General features: G+C 42.0%; 1 protein-coding gene across 1 annotated transcript; it reads left to right on the top strand.

Annotated features, from left to right (window-relative positions):
- Nucleotides 1-18416: 18416 nt before the first annotated feature.
- HMGB1 (high mobility group box 1) lies at nucleotides 18417-24123 on the top strand. Its single transcript, XM_081274746.1, has 5 exons — nucleotides 18417-18560; nucleotides 20607-20770; nucleotides 20936-21081; nucleotides 21524-21698; nucleotides 22719-24123. The coding sequence occupies exons 2-5, from the start codon at nucleotides 20621-20623 to the stop codon at nucleotides 22893-22895; spliced, it is 648 nt and encodes a 215-aa protein (XP_081130872.1). The 5' UTR covers nucleotides 18417-18560; nucleotides 20607-20620; the 3' UTR covers nucleotides 22896-24123.
- Nucleotides 24124-27170: the final 3047 nt, after the last annotated feature.

The following is a 27170-nucleotide window of genomic DNA, read 5'->3' as shown; positions in this document are numbered from 1 at the left end:
TGGGTTCTAAATTTGGCAAAATATCTTCTCTCTGCCATAGTGGCTGGTGTTTTCCCATTCTTAAGGGTCTTATTTTCTAAGCAAAAAATCCTGATTTTCTTTACTTTTAGATCATTATTCCCATTTCCCCTTTGTGGAATATCAAATGGGATGCAACCTCTTTTTGATCATAAGATGAAATAGATACAGCAGCTTTGAGGGGGAAAGGAACAGTAAGGAAGAAAGAGTCATTTAGCTTGCTTCTTTCTTAACACTGAAAAAGATAAATACGTACCTCACGTCTTAGGAGATCGAGTTACACAAAGTTTATATATAGGTTAGTGGAAATCAAGTCAAGATTCAATTCAGATTTTTTTTTTTTTTTTTTTTTTTTTTGCAAACCACTGCATGAATACAAAGGAATCTGGGCTCCTTCCTGAGGAAAGCATGTGTGAGAGTGTCCCTTTCAGACCCCACTTAAGAGAACTGTGCTCACCAGGCCCTCCTTGCAGTCTGCTCTTTGCCAGAGGCTTAATGACTCCCCTGACAGATGAAGGCACCAAGGAAGAGTGCTGAATGCAGAAATCACCGGGTGCAGTGCCCAGGGGACACTGACCTTTGCTCTGTGCTGAATTAGGTCGTTAGTGGGTGGATGTCCTAGGTGGATGGAGAGCACCACTTTCTCTTCCTCCAAGGTTTTGAAGGAAGCGCCTCCATCTCTCCCCAAAATCACACCTACGGATGGACACCTCTCAATCGTCCGCATCCGTCTCAACACTTCAGCTCCCCAGTTGAGGTTCCTTGCCATCTTGTCACCTCTGTCCTTTTATCTCCCATGAGAACCCTTGTTTCCTTATAATAAAATAAGAGACAGGAAAAAAAAAAACTGGCATAAAGAACAAAGTGAGATGGGTTCCCGCCCCCCCTCCTGCAACAAACATCTGATACCTTGTCCCTCTACTGTGCACCTCTGTAGCCGTCACAGAGTCTGTGCGACTTCCTCTTCTTCCCAGGAAGATGGATGCGCCACCCCTATCCAGAGCTCCAAAGCTCTCCAGCACTTCCCTTGAGGTCTGGCAAGTAGGCACCCGGTTGCTCTGATCTCTCTGGTCCTAGCCCTCCTCTCTGCTGGGAAGGAGAAGCCTTGGAACCTCCTCTAGCAGGGGGAGGTGTCAAGCACCAGAGGCAGCCTTGCTGGTCCTGTCCAACAGGTTCCCCTGAGTTTTTCTCCCCTCTTGCTTCCATAATGCCAAGAGGCGAGGAAGAGAATGCTTCAGATATTTCCCACTCCCAGCCTTCCTGGGCACTCAGCGTTCTGACAACCAGCCTGCCGTGGGTGGCGGGCTGCCGGATTTTCTGGGATGGACACCCTCCTGTCATCCATCATCCACACCAGTCCACTGGCAGCTGCTGGTAGAATTCCATTGACCTCAGCATTCCTAGAGCGACTCAGTTTGGCTTGAATAGCCAACCTTGAAGGGATGGGAGCAAGTGGACCAGCTTACGACTGCCCCTGTAGCCACTGGAGCTCCAGGGATGTTCTCAGTAAGAAATCCCGATGAAACCTGGCACAGTGGCATGTGCCTGTAATCTCAGGCCCTCAGCAGGCTGAGGCAGGAGGATCGTAAGTTCAAAGCCAGCTTAGGCAACTTAGTGAGACCCTGTATCAAAATAAAGATTTTAAAGGACTGGGGATGTAATAGAGTACCCTGGGTTCAATCCACAGTACTGTTGGGGTATAAGGGAAAGAGAGAGAGAGAAATCCAAGTGAGTTTGAGTCAGCAGGGCCTTCCGGCCAGCCTCCTGCTTCCACTGTGGCACAAAAGGCTATACCATGTCAGCCTGGGCTCTCAGTGTAGTACCATGCACCTGGCTTGTGTGGCTTGTGTTAGTGATACATGATTGTCTCCAGCGTCTCTGTCTGGGGCCTATCTATCACAGTGTTTTAATAGATGCTCTCAGAAAGAGCATGACTACGCAGGAATCATGAGCTTGAGCTTTAGTACTTCCATAAAGTGATGCATGATCCCAGGTAAGACATTTACCTTCCCTGATTCCTGTGAACAGGGACTTGATTATAGCTGTGTTCCAAATCCCATGGGGCTGGGGAGGTAGCTGAGCAAGGTCCTGGGTTCCATCCCCATGGCCACACACACCAAAAGCACCCCCCCCCAAAAAAAAATGATTGTCATAAAGTGGTAATTCCCACATAATTGTCTCTAACTTTGGCCAAACTTTAAGGAATACTGCTAGCTCACTTTCCACAATTGAATTAACTTGACACACCCTCCCTTTTCCTTCAGCTTTACTGATTGCAAATCTGCTGTCTTTTTTCCCCTCTCTTTATGTATCTACTTTATAAAAAGTCTCAAAGTGTTTTTGAATGTTATTGCCCATCTCTAGATAATACTCTGGCTCTGAAGAAAGTGATCTACTCTAGACAGGACAGCGGGGCTTCCTGTGTGTTTCCTGCTATGCCCCACAGCATGGTGGCCTGAGATGGTATCAGTGCACTCTAGGGGTGGGGCTCTCCCCCAAACCTCCCAGGATGCTTTTCCTGTGTTACAAAGGGGAGTTCAGAATCCATTATGTTATAAGTAAGTGCATTTGAAATGTTTCCCCCACATACCTTGCTCTCTGCTGTGTGAAGATCTTTCTTTTTTTGCACATTTACAGTTTTTTTTTTTTTCCTTTGTGGTGATTCCAGTAATTAACCCAGAGCAAGCCAGACAAGCACTCTACCACTGAGCTACACCCTCTGGCACAGCTTTGACAGATCTTTTCACTGCCTATCGCCTTGGTTCTTTATCTCCTCATCTATAGAATTGAGAATTGTCCTGTATGTTTCCACTTGGATGTTTTTTGTTGTTGTTGTTGTTGTTATTGCTATTATTGTTTTGGTACCAGAGATTGAACCCAGGGGTGATCTACCACTGAACCACATCCTCAGCTCTTTTTATTTTTTTATTTTGAGACAGGGTCTTGCTAAGTTGCTGATGCTGGCCTCAAACTTGTGATCCTCCTGTCTCAGCCTCCTGAGTAGCTGGGATTACAGGTATGCAACACCATGCCCAGCCCATCTTAAAAACAAAACCTAGAAACAGTACCATTCTGGTTCCTGGGAGAGAATAGCAGTCAATGGGAGATGAAAGGTGAGGAATGTGGTAAAGATCTTACTTCTTTACCACAAAGTTGGGCTTTTGTTGTTTTTTATTAACCAATTAGTAATTGTACATATTTATGGGGCGCAGTGTGGTTTTGCAACACGTGTATACTGAATATACTGATCAAGTAATGGGCTACCTAGTAGCTGGCGGCCACATCAGAATGGGACTCACATCTCTTCATTCCTTTCCCCACTTTGTCATACTTAAACATTGACTCATGGAAATGGAGTGGCTTCTATAGCTGGTAGGAGGCCAGATGCTGAGACAAATGGTGAAGAAAGCATCCCCAGCACTAGAGGACAGATAGGCTGGAAGGATGCGGAGAAAGGCCTCCGCAGCCTGTGTGAGAGCACAAGAGGAGCAGGCTCCCCCAGCCAGGCTCGGAGCCAGATGGCCAGGGGAGGCTTCTCAGAGGGGAAAGACAGGGAGCTGGGCAGGTGGATGGATAAGTGTGGAGCGTGGGGCAGGCAGAGAAGCAGAGGCCTGCCCATGTGGGGCCAGGGGTGCTCTGCTGAGGAGTTTGAACACTCTCCTGAGGACACTGGGAGTCATGGAGGGATTTTTAAAGTAGAGGAACATAATGATCCTAATTTCTTATTTATTTTAGAAAAGAAACTTGGAGTCTTCTAAGACTGATGCCCAGGCACTTTCAGTAATTGGAAACTAATGGATGAAGCAGGAGAGAGGGGTCTGAGAAAGGGAGGGGGTGGCACAGGGGAGGCAGACGTTGCAAAGGTGGAATCTAGGCACTTGACGAGCTTCTGACTGATGGGAGTTAGGGAAAGGGAGGACTTGATGATGTCACTCTGGTTTCTGGGTCAGGCACCAAGAAGGGTTTGGAGGGTGAGCTCAAAGGTGAACGAAGGCCTGTTTCTTGGGGCCATTTTAAAGCAGAGGTGGGTTCTGAGTCTTGGTGAGCTCAGAACAGTGAGGGACCACTCTCTCAGGGAAGAGGGTGTTCTGAGGTGGTTGACTCGTCCCATTCCTCTTTGGGTCAGGAATCCTTGACTGCATTCTCTGAACTGTCATCCTTCCATTATGACAACCACCTCAATCATTGGTAAACTTTATTGTTTTTCTTTTTTTTCTGTGGTGCTGGGGGTTGAACCCAGGGCCTTGTGCATGTGAACTACCAACTGAGCTGTATTCCCAGCCCCATTTTTCTTTTTTCTCAATGACCTTTCTTCCTTTTTGGGGGGTGGAGGGGGGTATTAGGGATTGATCCCAGGGTGCTTAACCACCGACCCACATCTCCAGCCCTGTTTTGTATTTTATTTAGAGACAGGGTCTTGCTGAGTTGCTTAGTGCCTCGCTAAATTGCTGCGGCTGGCTTGCAACTCACAATTCACCTGCCTCAGCCTCCAGAGCTGATGGGATTACAGGCAGGGGGCTAAGGTGCCCAGCAATGCTTCAGCTTTTGAGATATACCTGTAAATTCTTTCTTCTTATTCCCTTGGATATAGATAGCACCTGACTCTTATTTAAGGCTTGCAGCCCCCACCACAGTCATCTTTCTTAGATGTTGGATCAATTCAGGGAACATTGCTGAGTGGAACATTCCATTTTTTTTTCTTATGGATCCATTTATAAGTAAGATTGAACCCAGAAGTGCTCTGCCACTGAGCTGCATCCTCAGCCCTTCTTATATTTTAATTTGGAGACAGGGTCTCACTAAATTGCTGAGGTTCACTAAATTACCTGGAATTTATGATCCTCCTCCCTCAGCCTCCCAAATCACTGGGATTATAGGCGTGTGCCACCGTGCCCATGGAGTGGCATACTCTGTGGCGCCCTAGCTTCTGTTTCTGCAGCCTTTCCCTTTCCCTTACCCTTACCCTTCTCCCACTGCTTGGAAGTTCTTCATTGGTGTTTATGCACTATCAAAGAATCCCTTTGATCCAGGTGTGGTGGTACATGCCTATAACCCCAGTGATTTAGGAGGCTGAGGCAGGAGGATTGCAAGTTTAAGGCCAGCCTCAGCAATTTAGTGAGGCCCTAATTAGTGAGACCCTGCCTCAAAATAAAAAATAAAAAGGGTTGGGGAATGTGTCTCAGTAGTTGAGTACCTCTGTGTTCAATTAAAAAAATCCTTTTGATCTGGGAATATTTTTATGTAAATCTAAACTGGTTTTATCAAAAATCTAAATTGTAAATCTAAACTGGTTTTATCAACACAAACTGAATTCTTTGAATTCAAAGAGCACCGATTTTGGTGTTAGAGTACACTTTCTACCTAAGAAGGGCAATACATTTGGGGGGAATTGTGAACTTTGGTGATGTCTGGCAATACATAGAAAACCATATACTTTAACCTCAAAAAGCATTTCTGTTGCCCCAGTAATGCCACCATCTAGAAAGTTAGTGTGATTGTTTTGGAGTAAAGATTTTTATTTTTTTGTACTGGTGTTGAACCCAGGAGTGTTCCCTGAGGATGAGCTACATCCTCAGCCCTTTTTCTTTTATTTTGTGACAGGGTCTCCCTAAATTCCAGCCTGTTTCTGAACCTGCAATCCTTTTGCTTCAGCCTTCTAAGTTGCTGGGATTACAGATGTGCACCACTGTACCCAGTTGGCATAATTATTTTTTTTTTTAATTGAGAGTGAGAGGGCTGGGGATGTGGCTCAAGCGGTAGCGCACTCGCCTGGCATGCGTGCGGCCCGGGTTCGATCCTCAGCACCACATACCAACAAAGATGTTGTGTCCACCAAGAACTAAAAAATAATATTAAAAAAATTCTCTCTCTCTCTTTCTCTCTCTCCCTCTCTCACTCTCTCTTTTAAAAAAAATAGAGAGTGAGAGAGGGAGAGAGAGAGAGAATTTTTAATATTTATTTTTTAGTTCTCGGCGGACACAACATCTTTGTTGGTATGTGGTGCTGAGGATCGAACCCGGGCCGCACGCATGCCAGGCGAGTGCGCTACCGCTTGAGCCACATCCCCAGCCCCATAATTTTTATTTATTTGTTTGTTTACTTGTTTATTTATTTACTTATTTTGGGGCACTGGGCAAGGAATCCAGAAATACTCTACCACTGAGTCGCAACCCCAGCATTTTCTTTTCCTTTTTTTTTTTTTTTTTTGTAGTTGTGGATGGACACAATTACAATTCCTTTATTTTTATTCATTTTTATGTGGCTGAGGATCAAACCCAGTGCCTTACACTAAGGCAAGTGCTAAGCAAGTGCTCTACCACTGAACCCAAACCCCAGCCCACCAGCACTTTTTTTTTATTTTGAGATAGGGCCTCGCCAAGTTGCTTAGGGCCTTGCAATGAAGCTGGTCTCAAACTTGTGACTCTCCTGCCTCAGCCTCTGAGTCACTGGGATTACAGGTGTGTACCACTGTTTTTTAAATTGAACATCGAACAATGTGGGTGGTGTGTCACAGAAAATTGAAAATCACCTTTCCAGGGCTGGGGTTGTGGCTCAGTGGTAGAGCGCTCGCCTAGCACATGCAAGGCACTGGGGGTTGGAGCCTCAGCACCATATAAAAATAAATTAATGAATTAAATAAAGGTTAAAAAAAAGTATTTCCTTTAAAAAAAATCACCTTTTCATCCAGTGAACATTTCTTATATTTCTTGAGTACCTAAGATGGGCAAAGAGTGATGGAAAGACAAAGACAAGTAAGACAACATACAAGGTAAGCTATTTATATAGTTTGTAAAATACATAATGATATATTGTTGTTATATTTATAACACCATAAAAGCCATTATAAAGGTACACTCAAGGTGACAGGGAATTAAAAAATAAAAGAAAGCTCATCTTGGCGGGCGTGGTGGTGCAGACCTGTAATCCCAGTGACTTGGAGGCTGAGGCAGAAGAATCAAAAGTTCAAGGCCAGTCTCAGCAATTTATCCAGACTTTGTCTCAAAATAAAATAAAATTAAAATAAGAGGGGCTGGGGATGTGGCTCAAGCGGTAGCGCGCTCGCCTGGCATGCGTGCGGCCCGGGTTCGATCCTCAGCACCACATACCAACAAAGATGTTGTGTCCACCGAGAACTAAAAAATAAATATTAAAAATTCTCTCTCTCTCTCTCTCCTCTCTCACTCTCTCTTTAAAAAAAAAAAATAAGAAGAAGGACTGGGGATATTGCTCAGTGGTAAAGTACCCCTGGGTCCAATCCCTAATACAAAAATAAATAAATAAATAAATAAAAAGAAGATAAAATAAAAAGAAGGGAAAAAGAAGAAAGCTCATCAAGTTGAGAATTACCAAAGATCAAGAAGGTTTAAGGGGACCGGTTGGACTTTAGCAGCAGAGATAGGGGAAGGACATGATAATCCAAAGAAACAGCTTGACCAGAAGCTCTAAGGCAGGAAAGTACAAGGTTCAGTTAGTCGGAAATTAGGAGAGCATTAGGAGGGAAAGCAAGAGAGGAATTTTAACAAACCAAGGAGGACCCCAAAGGCCGGGGGAGAATTTGGTAGTTCATTTGGAAGCAAATGTTGTAACTGAACTGAAGTTTTTGAGCAGTGGAGTCATATCCTTAGAAAAGTTATAACACCAGTTTTTAATATAATCAGATAAACATCCAGCACATCTGGACAGTATTCTAAGGGATTTGTATACGAGGCTCAATTCTTTATGTATAAGAGCTAATTTGAGCTCACACCCCAGCCAGGTGTGGGACTGCACCCAAGACTCCCGGCTACTCGGGAGCCTGAGGATGGAGGATCAAAAGTTTGAGGCCAGACTCAGCAGTTTAGCAAGAACCTCATTAGTTAAACAAGACCCTATCTGAAAATTTTTAAAAATAATAATAAAAGGGATTGGGTATGTAGCTTAGTGATAGAATGCGTTAGATTCAATCCAAAGGAAGGAAAGAGAAGAGATATAGTTTAGAGAATAAACAAGTCATGTGAGCTGGAGAAACTGCTGAGTACTAGGCCACAGATATCTAAATTTCAGGATTGGGGCTGGGGCTGAAATGATATTATATATAATTTTGTATGACTGAAATGTAGGATCATTTACGTAGCCATTGATGGAGTATACTTAAAACTCTGTAAGTGGAGCTGGTCACTGAGGTCTCTTAGAGAGCAGAAAGAAGCAAATATTTAGACTAAGTTCCAAAGTATAGGGGAAAAAAGGACACATCAGGAGTAATGAGGGGTGAAAATGTTTTCTCACATAGACAGTAGTACCTATTTTTCCAAGTGACCTCATTATGGTATTATCAGGGTGGTCACCTCCTAATAGCAGAAGAGATGTCCTTACTTCAGATCTATGACGTATGTGCAATTTATCCTTGTAGGGAATGTTTCCTATAAGAGGAAGAGTGCTAGAGTAATAAAGTCTGATTAAATTTTATTTTTTTTAACTCTGTGGTGCTGAGACTAGATCCTAGGGATAGGCCACTGAGCTACTCTCCCAGTCCTCATTAAATAAATAAATAAATAAATAAATAAATAAATAAATAAATAAATAAATAAAATCATCTGAAATTTTGAGTAGTAGCAAATTTCTTTTCTTAAAAAGTAGGGAGTTTGGGGTTGGAGATTTAGCTCAGTGGTACAAGTTCAGGCCTCAGCCCTGGAGAAAATAATAATAAAAGTAGGGAGTTTGGGGCTGGGGATGTAGCTCAAGCGATAGCGCACTCGCCTGGCATGTGTGCGGCCCGGGTTCCATCCTCAGCACCACATATAAACAAAGATGTTGTGTCCGCCAAAATCTAAAAAAGAAATATTAAAAAAATTCTTTCTTTCTCTCTCTCTCTCTCTCTCAAAAAAAAAAAAAAAAAAAGAAAAAAGAAAAAAAAAAAAAAGAAAAGTAGGGAGTTTGCCCAAGCGCAGTGGCCCATGTCTGTAATCCCAGCCACTCAGGGAGGCTGAGGCAGAAGGATCACAAGTTCAAGGCCACTGAGCAAATTAGAGAGACCCTGTCTCAAAACAAAAAAATAAAAAGGACTGGGGATGTAGCACAAAAAATAAAAAGCACCCAAGAGTTCAGTTCCCAATGCAAAAAAAAAAAAAAAAAATAGGGCATTTGTTTCTGATCATAAGTAATGTAAATTGTCAGAAACCTGGGAATTACTGAAGAGTCTAAGGAGAAAATAAAGATTGCCTTCCACCAGAAATAAATACTTTTAAAGGTTTTTTTTTTTTTTTTTTTTTTTTTTTAGTATATTCTTTGAGTCTTTTGGGGATTCACACATACACACATACACAAACTTTTTCAAATCAAGAAGCCTTTGGAACATGTATATTTTTGTCATTATAAATTCACTTTTTCTTTTTGTGATGCTGGGAATTGAACCCAGGGCCTTTTATATGTAAGGCAAGCACTCTACCAACTGAGCTATGTCCCCAACCCTTGTTATGTATATTTTTGTATGGCATTAAATTTTGTATCTGTATTAATTTAGTAGTGGCATAATACTATTCTGTCATAAAGATGGACTGATCTGGGGATATAGCTTAGTGCTCAGTGGCAAAGTACTTGCCCAGCATGCACGAAGCTCTGAGTTTCATCCCCAGCACACCACATTACAAAAACAAACAAATTTCAAACAACCTTGAAAGGAGGGGAAATTAGCATCTCAGCTGCAGTCCAAGCCCTGGGGAGGGTGAGGTGGGAGGATAACTTGAGTTTAGGAGTTAGAGATCAGTCAATTCGATATAGCAAGACTCCTATCCCCCAAATAGAAAAGTGTCAACCAAATCTGATTTAACCAATTTCATTGTACATATAGGTTACTTCTATGTTATTATAAAAAGTGTTATAGATAATGCTGCAATCAATATTTTATTCATACCTTTGTGCTTCTTGCTTATTTCTTTTCTTCTTCTTCTTCTTCTTCTTGCTTATTTCTGACTTTTTTCTAAATATTTCCTAGAAGAAAAAAAATCGCTGGTCCAAGTCCCTGAATGGTTTCAAGAGTTCCGTTTCTGAATGTGACCATCCGTGTGCTGGTAATATTTATGTTAGAATATACTAAACCAAGCTATCTCCTTCCCACTTCCTCATTTCCGTTCTTGGATGTCAAAAGGAAACCTCAGAAAAAGGATCTACAGCAACTGTTTGGAAAAAGCAGGCAAGATTTTTTTTTCCCACTAACACTTCATGAACAACAGGTACAGCTTGGCAGTCACCTTCTATTTACCCCCTCAGGCTCCTTGGGTCACTTGGTGTTTCCCTCTCTCTCTCTCTCTCTCTCTCTCTCTCTCTCTCTCTCTCTCTCTCATGCTGGGGAGGATACCCAAACCTTAAGCATGCCCCCAAGGATTCTACCATTAAGCTACACCTTCAGCCCTTTGCTGTGGGTGTTGCTTTGTTTTGTTTTAAACAAAAAGGCCTGGTACCTTGGATACTGCAGTGTTGTCCCAGCTGGTCCCCACTGGCAGAGGGACTCCTAGGCTGCTGGCCTCTGACTTGGGTTAGAGGCAAATCCAAGGTGGGGAAGATGTGTCAGGTCTATTAGGATTTCTCTCCTAGGCTTCAGGAAATTACAGGCATTTTCCCACTCTCTAGTGGCCCCTGGCCTGGGGGCCAGTTTTCTTTTGGGCCTCGCTGTTAGAGCAAGATACTCCCCTCTCCTTTAACATCTTTCTGTGAGCTTAGGACTGACCCAGGAGGTTGGCAGCAGTCTGCTGGGGACCTTGGCTGCTGGCCCTGGGTATTGGGCATCTCTCCTGCCTGCTCCTCTCTGTCCCATTCAATCAGCCTCAGCACCTGCGCTTGTCCATTAGGGCTGATGTTACCCTGGACAGAAATTGGGCTTCTTTTAGTCGGTGTTTTGCAAACACAGAACCCATTGATGGGTTGGAAAGTGAAGTTAAAATGTTGAGGGAATATCAGAGTCTATCACAATAATGGTTTTTTTAAAAAAAATTATCTATGCAAACTACATAGATCTTATTCATAACCCTTGAATGCCAAGGTTTCAAACTCTTGTCAGGATTCCATGGAGATAAGGAATATTTAGGTGGAAAAATGTGATACATTTCTTATTTCATTAGCTAGGCTCATAACTGTTGTGTGACTTAGTGGACAAAACATTATCCTAGGAGTCAGAACTGGGTCAATATTGTCACTCTCTCACTAGATGTGTGATCTTGCACACCTCGATGAATCTCTCTGTAAAAGAAAAGCATCCTGGCCTCATAGGATTGCTGTGTAGATTAAATGAAATAAGCAATGTATAGTGCTTAGCATGTGGGAGACACTTGATAAATAAAGCTTATTTTCTAGTCCTATCTAGGCCCCTCTCAGCAGAACCACCAAAGCATTTCTCAAGAAAACATGTCATTTACCAAGCAGGTTCTATTCCTTACCTGAGGGACCTCTTTAGTTTAATTTCCCACTCTATGTTCTGTGGGATGACTGTGTTTCCTAAGAAAGGAAAATTTGATTCAGAAAATTTCAGAAGCATGGCTTGGTGCACATCTGTAATCACAATGTCTCAAGAAGCTGAGACAGTAGGATCCCAAGTCCCAGGCCAACCTGGGAAATTTAATGTCTGTCTGTCCATCCATCCATCTGTCTCTTTCATACATATATGTGTGTGTGTGTGTGTGTGTGTGTGTGTGTGTGTGTTTGTGTGTGTGTGTGTGTGTACACATATATACTGAAAATTGAACCCAGGGGATGTTTATAACTGAGCTATATCCCCAGTGTTTTTTATTTTATTTTTTTTGGTGGGAGGGTGCTGGTACCAGAGATTGAACTCAGGGCACTTGACCACTGAGCCACATCCCCAGCCCTATTTTGTATTTTATTTAGAGATAGGGTCTCACTGAGTTGCTTAGCACCTCACTGTTGCTGAGGCTGGCTTTGAACTCACAATCCTCCTGCCTCAGCCTCCCAAGTTGCTGGGATTACAGTTGTGTGCCACCATGCCCAGTTTCTTCTTCTTCTTTCTTCTTTCTTCTTTCTTCTTTCTTCTTCCTCCTCCTCCCTCCTCCTCCTCCTCCTTCTCCTCCTCCTCCTCCTCCTCCTCCTCCTCCTCCTCCTTCTTCTTCGGCAGGATCTCATTTAGTTGCTGAGGCTGGCCTTCAACTTGAACTTGCTATCTTCCTACCTCAGTCTCCTCGGTAGCTAGAATTATAGGTGTGCATTACCATACCTGTCTAGACCCTGTCTCAAAATCAAAAGGAATAGGAATGTAGCTCAGTGATAGAGCCTCTGGGTTTAATCTCCTGTACCACAGGGGCAAAAGAAAAAGGAAGAAGAAAATTTCAGAATTGCAGTTCATAGTCATAGAAATACTAAGAGGCCCGGCTGGGTGCATTGGCACTCACCTGTAATCCCAGATGCTCAGGAGGCTGAAGCAGAATTGCAAGTTCAAAACTAGCCTCAGCAACTTAGTAAGGCCCTAAGCAACTCAGTGAGACCCTGTCTCTAAATAAAATATTTAAAAAGGGCTGGGGATTTGCTCAGTGGTTAAATCCCCTGGGTTCAATCCCCGGTATAAAAAAGAAAGAAATACAAAGGTCCCAACTCAGGAGTTACAAACTCAAATATCTGTAGGGACCAGACAAGTGACATGATTGGGTGAGCAGTCAGGTAGAATGCTTGGGGAATGGTGGGGACTATGGCAAAGTAGAAAACGCATAGCCCATGAGGGAGGAAGCCACTCCACTCTGTAAGATCCTTCCCTGCCAAAATGTAGGCCAAACTTATCGGATCTCTGATTTTTCAAAAGAAGCCAAATATCTTGTTTTTTTTTTTAATGTGAAAAATTCCAACTTTTTAAAAAAATATATACCTTTTTTTAAAATTTATTTTTATGTGGTGCTGAGGATCAAACCCAGTGTCTCACGCACGTGAGGCAAGAGCTCTACCACTGAGCTACAACCCCAGCCTGAAAAATTCCAACTTTTTAAAACATTGTTAACTAAATGAAATATCCGTGAGTCAGACCAGGACAGAGGATTGTCATTTTGCACCTGACCCTTCATGGCTTGGCTTTCTTCTTACAGTCATCTCATGTTCTCACAAAATAAAACCTCCCAAGTTATCCCTAGAAAGTGCACTTTTTAAATTACTATTTTGTAGCAAAACCTAACTTAAGCATAGAATATGTAGCTCCAACAATAGGCAAAATTTCTGTCTAATGAAGAGGAGGGCTGTGTTTTCACACGGTGTTAAACACCATTGACAGCAGGAAAGAATTGGGCAAAACTGGCAAGTAGGTAGTTTCCCTTGTCCCTTGCTTTGTCTGTTCAGTTAACCAAAACCACTCAGAAGACATTTACTCCTTTTTAAAAAACGGCTTCACTAAGATGTAATTCACACACCTTACAATTTACCCACTTAAACTATGCAATTCAATAGTTTTTGGCGTATTCATGGGGTTGTGCAGCCATTACTACAATCTAATTTTAGAACATTTTCGTCCCCCTGAAAGAAACCCCACATCCATTAGCAGGGACTCCTCTTCCCCCCAAACACCGGCAAACACTGATGTACTTTATGTCTTTATAAAAGTTCCTATTCAGGACATTTCATATAAATAGAACAGTATGATACATGGCCTTTTTATGTCTGGACTTTTTCACTTAGCATAATGCCTCATGCATGATGTAGCATGTGTCTGCACTTCATTCTTCTTTATTGTCAAATAATATTTACCTGGATGGATATACCATATTTTATTTATCCACTCATCAGTTGATCAACGAGTGTGTGGTTTCCACTTTTTTGCTATTACGAATAATGCTGCTATGAATAGTCATGGAGTTTTTGTGTGGACGTGTTTTTGTTTCTCTTGGGTATGTGCCTAGGAGGAGAATTGCTAGGTCACATGGTAACTCTGTTTAACCTTTTGAGGAACTGCCAGAAGGTTTGCCAAATTGCCTGAATCCTTTTCTATCCCCACCAGTGATATATAAAGATTTCAATTTCTTTCTACATGCTCACCCACATTGCTCTTGTCTCTTTTTGATTATAGCCATTCTCAACGGTTTGCAAGAAGACATTAATTCTTAAAATATAAGGTACTTTTAATGAAAAAGCTAAATTTGATCTGTTGATGTCAAGGTCAAGACCTAAGAGAGCCAACATGCTGGGTGTGGTGGCACAGGCCTGGGATCCCAGCAAGGCTGAGGCAGGAGGATTGTAAATTCAAGGCCAGAAAGGAAAACTAAAAGAGTGAACTTTCCTGAACTTATATCACCATTCTGTAAACACTTTTACATATTTTTAAAATTTTACTAATGAGTCTTCTCCACATTCATGTGCACCATTCTTTGACTAACCAGAAAACAGTCCTCTGATTAAGAAAAGGTCTGGTATTTTTTCTCCTTTACTAACCAGTTAAATACTCCAATTCTAGAGAAATTATTGGTAGAAATTAGCTCCAGTACCTTTTTTCTGACTCAGCCATCAGTGCTGCCCACAGCTGAAACCACGGGCTTCCCCACCTGCCAGCCATACTCATTGTAACTCATTCATATCAAGTCTTAAAACCTCCACTTACAGACATTTCCATGCTTACATTTATTTTCCCATAATATAGGCAGAGAAGGATATAAAAAGGAAATAAAATTTTGAAATAAACCCTTTGCCTTATAGCATTAATTCCTAATATAATCTTCTTTTCCTATGTTCTCTCTCCTTTACTTTCTCCACCCTAAAAACAACAACAATGACAAAACAACAACAAACAGTTTGCAGTATGTGTGATGGTTATTAAGGTTGACCTCATCAGACATTCTGGCTTATTGTTTCTTCTCCTTTTTTTTTTTTTTTTTTGCAAAGGAGACAAGAGAATTCATATAGCTTGACTTTAGGATTCATTGCATCACAGAGGAAAAACTGTCCTTCAGCCAATGAAAAGACGAATAGGCCTGTGTCTGCATTTTATATATTTTTTTACATTAGGGTTAAATTTCTAAAGCCTGTAGGGAGCAACCTTTGGGCAGATGTTCTTGCAGTTTTCTGTAATAAATTCTTATTTGGCATGCCACAGTTCACAGTATCCAACAAGGAATAGCCTTAGCCTAATTGAGAGCTGGAAAATACTAAGATGGGTCCAGCAAAGTGGTGCATGCCTGTAATCTTAGTGATTTGGGAGGCTGAGGCAAAAGGATTGCCAAGTTCAAGGCCCTCCTTGGCAACTAGGTGGGACCCTGTTTTTTTTTTTTTTTAATATAGTTCAGTGGTAAAGTGCTCCTGGGTTCAATTCCCAGTACCCACCCCAAAAAACTGTGTGTGTTTATTTAAGATCTCTTCCCATCTCCAATCTGCCTCCTCTTTTTTAAGTTGTGCAGCCATTACTACAATCTGTCCTCAATCTTGGTATACTAACAGTTACTACTTACCACTTATTATTCTGTTTTCCTGCCTTCTGATTTATAAAGTACCAAATGCTTAGATCCAAAAATGCAAGAGAAAGATTAGAACAATAATTTTAAATGACTACTCTTACAGCTATTAATTCAGCTTTGAAGTTATTGAATGTTTTACCCCAGAATATAAAGTTAGCTAGGATTGGAAATAAATAAAGGTTCCATTACCAGACTAGAGGAAGATTAGTACTGTTTAAGATTAGGATAAGAATGCAAAAACAAAACAAAACCTACTAGATTTGCAACCACTTGTCCTCATATAAAACTAAAATATAAAAAAAAATACTCAAGGCTAACTGCATGTGAGGTTTTTTGAATTATGGGATTGAAGGGGTTGGCATAACAATTTAAATCTTAAAAAAAGTTTAGAGCTCAGGATGTACCTCAGTGGTAGAGCATGCGCTTAGCATGCACAAGGCCCTGGGTTCAATTCCAAATGCAAAAAACAACAACAAAAAAATTAAACAAAAATGTAATTTCTTTCTTTTTTGGGGGGGGGATTGCTGATATGGGACCCAAGGGTGCTTCCCACTGAGCTACATCCCCAACACTTTTTATTTTTAATTTTGAGACAGTTTTGATAAACTGTGAGCCACCAAACCTGACTCAAATAAAATATTTTAAAAGTCCAATCTTGCCAGATGTGGTGGCACAGGCCTGTAATTCCAGCTAGTTGGGAGGCTGAGACAGAAGGATGATAAGTTAGAGGCCAACCTGGGTAATTTACTGAACTCCATCTCAAAAAGAGACATTTTTAAAAATGGCCAGGGATGTAGTTCAGTAGAGCATTTTCTCAGCATGCACAAGGTCCTGGAGAATTGAACACACACACACACACACAAAATGTTTAATTTACAACTTCTGCAGTCACTTTCAATTTATAGTTGAGAGAATTGAAGCACTGAGATTTTAAACTTCCCCAAGATCACACAGTTAGTGAATAACATGACTGTTTAATTCCAGTGCCTCTTACCATCTTGCCCTGATAAAAACCTTGCTCTGATAAAAAAACATTTCTCTCCTGTTGTTCTGTAGCCATTAACTTACCCTGGCAGTGAGCTGGTATAGACAACTAGTAAAGTGGATGGCTGGGCCAGTGGAAATATTAGAAAATATTGAGACTGCCACATTCAAATGGAAGCCACATTGCAATATTATGGATGCCACTGAACATATCTTAATCATTTTCATGAATATTTTATAATATATGGGATTATGGAGATAAAACCAGATTGAAATAAATATGTAGATTTGTCTAAAGTATTAATTTGATTAGTAAATTAGAAAAGAATAAATACATGTGAAAATAACTACATAAAAGTTAACTTTAGCTGTTTACTTTTAAAATACTGATTGTGCATTATACCCATTGACATAGCCTTTAATTCCATAGTATTTTTCATGTGCATGTGTGACATACTGTCCATTCAATGAGACTATAATCCCTGAGAAAGATAGAGTCTTTTTAAGAGAATAAACATTAAATCCATTGGTCAGGAAAGGTTATCTAAGCCTATTCTCAAATAGTGTAATAAATTTGAACAAGTACAATAGATTATGGATGCTTAGGAATGATATAAAAACCAGATTAACACAACGTGATTCATTTTCACTTTGACCATGAATTACATTGGGAGGAACTGGCTGCTGGATTTATATGTGTATAAAATGCCATTAGAGAGTGAAAAAAAGGGGAAGTTTGCTATAACTGAATAGGGGTGTGGTCTGTGTACACTAAAAGGAATAGATTATAGTTTCATAAGGTCTGATATAACTGTATGTTTTCCAGAACCGGCCATCACAGCTAGTACATTTTCTCCACAGACCTAAGCATGTCTATGAATTGCAGCCAACTTGGTGAGTTAGAGAAACCACAGCCTGTGGATTTGGGCATATACACTCTCTGCCTGGCTCTAATCCTTCGGGTAACAATATACCTACAACTCCTGTAATCCTAGAGCAGTTACATGGATGCACTAAGTGGTGTGATGGGAGGAAAAGATAGCATCACAAGGATTCATTTGATTATAACAGTAATCCACACCAAGTCAAATAAAACAGCCAAACAGTTAAAAATGGGGTCTCTAATGAATTTGCTAATTCTAGCAGGCCCTCACGAACATTTCCTGATAGAGTACCCCATATCAAAACGAAGGGGCCGTGCTTTAATTGCATGGAATAATTATTTGATTTCCAGGAAGCTAAAACAAGGCTTTGTATTTAAATAAAAAGTTCTAGACATGCTGTGAAACTCGAGCAAACCAAGAAAAAGGGTGAAACTCAATGCCTGCTCGGTGACTCGAGATTTCAGCTGCCCAGAAAGCCTGCCGCGATGGCTTAGGAGCCCCAAAGAGGGGTATGTTAACGCTGGCTGGCAGGATCGGGTCGCCTTCCTAGAGAAACCCTTGCCTTCCCAGACACCTAAAGTGATATGCGACCATAAGCTGTTGAGGGGCTCGAGACTCCGCTGCCTTGCCCCCTCAGCACCAGCAGAGACCCCAGTTTTCGGGGGACAGGATCTCATACTGTCACCCTCACCTTTGAAGGTCTATTAAAAGCCTGGGGCCTCTTATCTCAACGGCTTTGGGCGTGAGTGTGGGCTACGAAGGGGGGGGGAGGCCTGTGGGTGTCTCTTTTGCCTGAGGAGTTGGAGGCACTTGTGGAAAAGTCAGGCCCTTTTCGCTCCGGCGGCCGCTCCGGTGTGGGGCTGGCTTGGGTTAGACACATGCACACATACACCATAGAGCTCTGCTTTCCCGTAGCAGCTGCTGCCTCTGCCTCTGCCTCTCGCGCCTCAGCCTCTTTGCCCGGCATACACACACATTCAGATTTGCGCGCTGTTTCAATCCTTGATGACGTGTCCCCGGAGACAGCCAATAGCAAGCGGGCTCTGGTCAGGACAATGGGAGGTAACGGACCAATAAGCGAGCCCCGTGAGTTGGCGGTAGCCAATAGGAGCGGCGCTGGCTGGAGAGTAATGTTACAGAGCGGAGAGAGTGAGGAGGCTGCGTCTGGCTCCCGCTCTCACAGCCATTGCAGTACATTGAGCTCCATAGAGACAGCGCCGGGGCAAGTGAGAGCCGGACGGGCACTGGGCGACTCTGTGCCTCGCTGAGGGTGAGTCTGGGGCAGCGCCGCGGCGGGGAGAGCGCCTCTGGCAGCTCCCTAGCCCGCGCGGCGGCCGGATCCCCGCGGCCGGGAGCCGGCGGGTCAGGATCCACACAAAGGCAAATGAGGGGGGACCGTGGGGGGAACTGCGCACGGAGCGAGCCTCTGCCCGGGCGCCGGGAACGCTGCCCCGCGCCGAACCCCGGCCCACGGGCTGCCTGAGGCGCCGGGAGCCCCGCGCCCCGCGAGTTTCCACCCCCGGCGGCGTCCGCGCTGACTGGCGCAAAAAAAAATTTTTTTAATTAAAAAAAATTTTAACGTGTTTTCGGCCCCCGGGCCGAGCGTTCGGGAGGGCGGCGTGCGCGGAGCGCGGCCGGGGTGGCGGGGCCGGTGGTGGCGGTGGCGGGCAGCGGCGGCGCTTCCCGGCTGCATTGGCCGCCGCCGCAGCGAGCCGGGCGCCGGCGGGGAGCGCGGCCGGCCGGGCGGCGGGCGGGGCGCCGCTGCGGGCGAGGGCGGCGCGGGTGGGCCGGGGGCGGCGGTGCGGCCCTGCCTCGGCCCGGGCGCGGCGGTGGCGGCGGCGGCGACCGGGCGGCGGGGGGAGCGGCGCCGCTGCGCTCGCTGGAACATGGCTGACTCGGGCCCGGCGCTGCTGGCTGGAGAGAAAACAAGGCGGGCGGGCGGGGGAGCTGGGCGCAGCAGTTCCGAGGCAACTTTTTTTTTCCTCTCTCTTTTCACAGCCCCGCGTTCTCCGTGCGGGGGCGGCGGGGCGCGCGGGCCCGCGCGGAGGGCGGCGGGGAGCGGCGGGCGGGTGGGCCCGGCGGCGGCGGCGGCGCCCCCACCCGCCGGCGGGGGAGGGGAGCGGAGGCCGGCGCGCGCCCCCCGCCCCTCCCCCCGGCCTGTAATGGCCGAGTGTGTGCGCCAGAGCGCGGCGCGCGCCCCGCCCGCCGCCGCCTGCACACTCGCGCACTCACACACACTCACACACACACACACAAAGGGAAGGAGCCATATTCTCGCTCGCGCTCGCCCTCGCGGCGGCGGCGGCGCAGGCGGGGAAGACGCGCAGCGGCCATTCCGTGCGCCGGCCCCGGCGGCCGCGGGCGGAGCCAGCCCCCATTTCGAGCGGGGCTTCTCCCTGCGCCGCGCCTGACAAAATGGGGGCGGCGGCGGCGCGGGCCTGCGGGCCTTCCGGGCGCACGTGGCGGCCTCGGGCCTGCGGGCCCAGCCGCGTCCCTCGCTCGGCGCGCCGCCGCCAGCGAAGTTCTGGAGTCTGGGGCGCCAGCCCCGCGCTGAGGCACCCCAACTTTCACGGCTCCCAGAAACACTCCCCCGGCGGGGGGAGGGGGCCGCGGAACCGCGAGCAGGAGTGGCTTTTGTCCCTCATCCTTGTTTACTCGAAGAAACTTCAGACCGGACGTGTTTAGTCAGAACAGAAATACATCTCAGGGCCAAACCGATAGGAAACGAGGCTGCCTTGCAGTGCCACCGCCTCCCCCCGCCTGGTCCCGAGCCCTGGGGCTTGCTGCTCCTCCCTCCGAGCAAAGTTTTATGCAAAGAGGGTATTTTTTTAAGGAATCGGGAAAACTTTCGATGCACGATAATTTCATTTTTCTTTCTTATTTTTTTTACGGCCTATAATTTTAAAAGGTCAACTCACTTAGTCTCCTTATTTATTTTGTGTCTACTGCAAATCAACAAATTGGCAGCATGAGTTTTTTTGACCTTTGGATTTGTTGTTTAAAAATGGTTTTGGAGATTTAAAAATTGTTTAAATGACCCGTAAGAAATTCAGAACACAGGCAAATAAGATACACATAACATATATGGAATATCCAGACTCTTTGAGATTACACCGAAGGACCGTCTTTTGGTTGGCATAGCCACTTCTAGGAATCGGCTATCATTGCCATGTTCCCATCTGGTTTTATGGGAAGTTAATGTCACTACTGTGTTAAGTAATGAGTACCTTGGTTTTCATTCACTCCCTAAGCACATTTAAGCTGTTGAACATCATAATTTCATTGCTAACATCAAACACACTTAATTTAATTCTAGAAAAATAACTAAACATGGGCAAAGGAGATCCTAAGAAGCCGAGAGGCAAAATGTCATCATATGCATTCTTTGTGCAAACTTGCCGGGAGGAGCACAAGAAGAAGCACCCAGATGCTTCAGTCAACTTCTCAGAGTTTTCTAAGAAGTGCTCAGAGAGGTGGAAGGTAAGAGAGCTTAAGATGTTACTACACAAGGTAATAACTAGCAATAATTTCCAAATTAGGATTGAGGGGGAGGCTATTAAATGGCAAAGGACACCTTTTTTATTCCTTTTTCTGCTTTGGATAGTTAAAATTTCTATTTCAAACTTACAAATACTTGGTTTTTAGACCATGTCTGCTAAAGAGAAAGGAAAATTTGAAGACATGGCAAAGGCGGACAAGGCCCGTTATGAAAGAGAAATGAAAACCTATATCCCTCCTAAAGGGGAAACAAAAAAGAAGTTCAAGGATCCCAATGCACCCAAGAGGCCTCCGTAAGTATTTTTTATGACATGTTTTATAGTACAACAAATAGAAATCTAGTAAGCTCCTTTGTGAGTTTGTACAAAGTTTTTTGGCTAATAGTGATTCACATTGGTACATTTAAATAGTGTACATGAAATTCTTGTTAGATGGGAGTGTTAGCCCAAGCATTAGATGGTTGCCTCCTTTGACCAATATATGTGCTAATAGGATTTTTTAAATCATATTGTTTCTTTAGAACTAGTGATAATAATAATCTGCAAAATGTTCTTCTGGAGCTCAACTAGTATAACTTAAATAATTATAAATTAACTTAAATATTTGTACCCTATCTAATGCATGGTAGAAATTAACAAATTAATTAATTAATATATGTAGGGATAGAATACATGTTTGGTAGTAGTAGTTTTGGTGCTGTTATTAACTTACAGTCCTAAAATGAAATTCTCTTAGGTCGGCCTTCTTCTTGTTCTGTTCTGAGTATCGCCCCAAAATCAAGGGAGAACATCCTGGCCTATCCATTGGTGATGTTGCAAAGAAACTGGGAGAGATGTGGAATAACACTGCTGCAGATGATAAGCAGCCTTATGAAAAGAAAGCTGCCAAGCTGAAGGAAAAATATGAAAAGGTAAGAAGTGTGTGTACTTGTTTATAGTAAAAAAAAGGATATGCCAGAGGTTGGATGATTTTTTTTTAATACATCTTAATTTCCTGTTTTCTTATACTTTTATTTAAGTTTTAGTGTAGCAGCTACATTGGCTTGAATCTTTTCATCTTTTGAGTTGTTAATTTTTGTTGTTGTTTTTTACTTCATACTAATATTATATTAATTTGAGCCATGATCATACATTTAAGCTGATTTCATTTTTCTCCAGTATCTCAAATTTGAAAATTTTGGTAGTTACTGTTGAGTCAAAATAATTTCCATTTAAATAGTCAGGCATTCATTATAAAAAATAGGTCAGACAAAGTAACACTGGCTATATTTCTCATAAACATCCCCTGAAACATTTATGTTCCTTCTCTTCAGGTGCCCCAAATCCCTTAGCATCACCAAATTTTCAAGTCTGCCAAAACTGGACAGTAAATTTGTAAGATGAAGAAAGCTATAAGTTTAATACTTTAATGGAAATAAATTTTAAGTACATGAATTTAAGCTTCTTTGTTTACTCTGAAAAAAATAGTTGTTTCTGAATTGTTTTCTAACCTAATTGTATGCTTACTAGTGAATTACTCTTTTTTTTTTTTTTTTTGAGATTGTGTTCTACTGTAGATTAGTCTGACAATATAAACCTGTAGAATACTTTTTTGCATTCAGAAGGTGGCAGTATCTACCCTTTAATCAGTCTCTGCACTCTGGTTTTAATGAACTAGAGTTAGGGTTGTAGTATGTAATTGTATCTCACTGAGGCACTACATTACAAATATTATACCGTGCCATTTCGTGAGTTATAGATTGCTAATTGTAATTATCACATGCTATTTTTAAGTGTTTTTCCAAGTTCTGGTTATTTATGAAGATGCAGTGGAAATGTGTGCTATTTGAATATAATTAGGATTGTAGGATCATAAAGTTTTGCCATGTTTTGTTTGCCCTTTGCTTAATAGTTTTTCCTTTTCCTGTTTTCTCTTCCGTTTATTTTGGAAGGATATTGCTGCCTACCGAGCTAAAGGAAAACCTGATGCAGCAAAAAAAGGAGTTGTCAAGGCTGAAAAAAGCAAGAAAAAGAAGGAAGAGGAGGAAGATGAGGAAGATGAAGAGGATGAGGAGGAGGAGGAAGATGAAGAAGATGAAGATGAAGAAGAAGATGATGATGATGAATAAGTTGGTTCTAGCGCAGTTTTTTTTTTTCTTGTCTATAAAGCATTTAACCCCCCTGTACACAACTCACTCCTTTTAAAGAAAAAAATTGAAATGTAAGGCTGTGTAAGATTTGTTTTTAAACTGTACAGTGTCTTTTTTTGTATAGTTAACACACTACCGAATGTGTCTTTAGATAGCCCTGTCCTGGTGGTATTTTCAATAGCCACTAACCTTGCCTGGTACAGTATGGGGGTTGTAAATTGGCATGGAAATTTAAAGCAGGTTCTTGTTGGTGCACAGCACAAATTAGTTATATATGGGGACGGTAGTTTTTCATCTTCAGTTGTCTCTGATGCAGCTTATACGAAATAATTGTTGTTCTGTTAACTGAATACCACTCTGTAATTGCAAAAAAAAAAAAAAAGTTGCAGCTGTTTTGTTGACATTCTGAATGCTTCTAAGTAAATACAATTTTTTTTATTAGTATTGTTGTCCTTTTCATAGGTCTGAAATTTTTCTTCTTGAGGGGAAGTTAGTCTTGCTTTTGCCCATTTTAGATCACATGAATTATTACAGTGTTTATCTTTTCATAGTTAGATGATAAAAGACTTTTTGTCTACACACCCTGCATATCATGATGGGGTTAATAAAAATTAAATTGAAGACATTTTCATCCGTAACTGAAACTCCAAAACCTTGATCAGTTGATAGCAAATTTCACATAGCCCACTTACATTTACCAAGTGAAGGGTAGCCAATTCTATTCACAGCATGGGATTATTAGAATCAAACAATCTGAAAGTCTGTCCTTGAAGGACTAATAGAGAAGTATGTTCTGATCTTTACATGAGGACTGTATATTCTTAACTCCCATTACCATGTAATGGCAGTTATATTTTGCAGTTAACACATTAAAGAAGACCTGAGAATGTATCCCCAAAAGCGTGAGCTTAAAATACAAGACTGCCATATTAAATTTTTTGTTGAGATTAGTCCCAGCAAAGGTTCTGAGAGTGCTGGCTGTAAATGCCTTTTCCCATTTATCTAAATATGGACTGCTCAGGAAACTTGAGACTCCATTGAAAGTATTTTTACTTAATTGGGCCAGCTTATAAAATTACAATGCCAAGTTTGAAGTAGGGTATATTTTCCTATATTGTGGTTTGCCCATTTATAAATCAAAATAGACATGAGGAAAAAACTTTGCATCTCTACCAATTATCCAACTTATTTGATGTTTTTTTTTTTTTTTTTTTTAATTTTTACAAAAATCCAAACTCATTCATTAGAGTCATGTTTATCTACTTAGCAGTTTAGGGAACAATTTGGCAATTTTGTGGTTTTTGAGATTATCGTTCTCTTAAAGTGCCAGTGTTTTAAAATAGCGTTCTTGTAATTTTACACGCTTTTGTGATGGAGTGCTGTTTTGTTATATAATTTTGACTTGGATTCTTTCCATTTGCATTTGTTTATGTAATTTCAGGAGGAATACTGAACAATCTGAGTCCTGGATGATACTAATAAACTAATAATTGCAGAGGTTTTAAATATTAGTTAAATGATTTTCACTTGAGAATTTAAGATTTTGTTCAATCATTTCCAATAATGCCTCCTAGCAACACCTTTTGAATAAGGGCTGGCAAAGTTTTTCCCTTTAAAAATATTCACTGTAAGCTTATGAATAGTTGATGGGATGATGAAAACAGGTTTCATCAAATATTCCAAGCACTCAGGAATATGTATATATAAACTAATTTCACTTTCAAAATGTTAAGATTATTTCAAGGAGAGGCACATCTAAGTGGAAAGCAGCATTAGGAACAATTAAAGATGTAACAGGTGTAAGTGAAATGAGGACCTCAACAGACTGCAGTTGTCTCAAAAGTTTATCAAATTTTTAGTCAAGGGGAACAAATGTGGAATTACCATTGTCAATATCTGTTATTAAGTGATTTATTTAGAAATGAATTCTGCCTCAGGAACCTTCTTTGTAACGTTAGTGGGTGTGTCATGACACTACCCTGTTTAGGATGTGGAGAATGGGAACAAAGGTGATTTAACAGGCTTCTGATCTTTGAGGGAATGGACAAGACAAAACCTCAAATCAAAAAAACGAATGAATTTAATGTCTTAACAGTATCCCTTGGAACTCAGTAGATACTGAGTCTAAAACTCAAAGGCCTAAGACAATCATAGATAATCCAGTATAAAAGCCTTGTTATTAAATGAGATGATATGGGGGTAGGGGGAGGGACTTATAGTGCCCAGAAGTAATTGTATAGTGGTGTTTAAAGATTTTTAACTTAACAAGACTAAACAATTAGTATAAATTTAAAAAAGTTTTATATATTTTTGAAATCGGTGTAGGGAGCATACTGACCAAAACCCTATTTTCTCATTTGCCTGTTGCTCATTATAATTAGTTTGATCTTCCATCAAGATTGATATTTGCTGGATTAACTTCCTTGAGTGAAGTCTGGAGAAGGAAAAGGTGTATGTTCTGTCCTTAAGGGCAAGGATTAAATGATAAAAAGGCAAGAAGCATACCTGTATAGCAGCCATTCAGCAGGCAGGTACTTCCCTCACTGCATAGGGAATCAACTTGCTCTCATGTTATGGCAGTATCTATATTGAAAATAACACAGGAAATAAAATAGTGATTTTTTTTAAAATAAAAACAGGGTCACTACCTAGCTTGATATCACAGTCTAGAATAAAAGTTAACTCTAGGTCTGTTTGGTATAACACCTGAAAAGGCCCCAGTAGTCTTTCAGTACCAGTGGAGCTCTTTTGCATGGATGGTGTTGTATTACTGCATTTGCATACATCAACAGCTCAGGTCTCAATCCCCAAGTGTGAACCATTGGCTAGTAATTAAGCTGTCTACCTAATAAGGGATTGTGATAATAGTTATTTAACCTTATTTTTCATACTAATGCTTTATTGTCACTTCCAAGTGATCTTTGAAATATCTTAACTACTAGATAAAGCTAATGGTTTGAATAGCTTTCCAACAAAATAGATGGTAGGTAGTTCATTTCTTGGTCTCTTTTTTGGGGGAGTGGTGGTGGGGAGCCTGGATTTTTTTTTTTTTTTTTTAAGAGAGTGAGAGGAGAGAGAGAATTTTTTTTTTAATATTTATTTTTTTAGTTCTCGGCGGACACAACATCTTTGTTGGTATGTGGTGCTGAGGATCAAACCCGGGCCGCACGCATGCCAGGCAAGCGCGCTACTGCTTGAGCCACATCCCCAGCCCAGGGAGCCTGGATTTAGAAGTGATTTACCACTAAATTATTTCCTTTTGATAGAGACCGGCCTTGAACTTGGGATCTTTCTGCCACAGCCTCCTGAGTAGCTGGGATTAAAGGCATGCACCCCTATGACAGGCTTTCTTGTCCCCTTATGGCAAAGCAGTGCTAACACAACTAGGGAAATTCCCTGGGTCTCAGCCAAGTTGCCTCCCTGGAGTACTGAGGCAAAACGTTGCTCTGCTCTAGGATTGCTGCTATTTCATGATAATACTATGGCACAGAAATACATACCACACAACACAAAATGGCAAGGAGACAATATGCCACTTCCCATGGGCTTCACTCTAAAATAGATCATATCTGCCAGGCGGAAATGTAGTCACACCTTTAGGCATGTCCTGGACCTTCAAATAGCTGAATTTATTAGGTATCCACTGAAAAGGAAGTAGAAATAGATCTGGAATAATATGAAGACAGACCATAAGTGAGCATGAGAGTTATGTGGAAAATGAAACCCAGTAATAGTGGGAGAGTCTGTTTATCATGCTGGAGGCCCTGATTTTGATCTCTAGCACTAAAAAGGAAGAGAAAGCAAGGAAGCAAAAGATACAGAGATACTTGTAAATTTTTATGAACTATGAACTAATTTTTCTCATTAGTCACATAACATTCCATAGTATGATACTGCATAAGAATTTGTTCATTCCCTTAGTGATAAACATTCAAGTTCTTTACCATTTTTTTTTTTTTTTTCATTCTAAAATGCTGCAGGGTACATTTCTCTTAGGCATGTGTGGGACTTTAGGAAAGGTACCTTGAAGTAGATTTGTTGAGTCAAAAGATATTTGCATGTAATATTTTGGCAGATATTTGATAAATTGCCCCCCAAAAGGTGATTCTTATATGGTGAAACATTTTAGTAATAATTATATAATGATCAAGGTATTTTTTTTGACCAGTTACTCATTGAGTTTGTGGAGGAAAAAAACAATTTTTAAAAAATGAAAAACTAAAATACTGAAACAGTAATTTGTCCAGAGACAGA

This window comes from Spermophilus citellus, assembly GCF_964194105.1.
Source record: "Spermophilus citellus genome assembly, chromosome: 1".
NCBI classification, from domain to species: domain Eukaryota; kingdom Metazoa; phylum Chordata; class Mammalia; order Rodentia; family Sciuridae; genus Spermophilus; species Spermophilus citellus.
The sequence above is the reverse complement of the archived record's forward strand: the minus strand, read 5'-3'. Positions and strand labels throughout refer to the sequence as shown.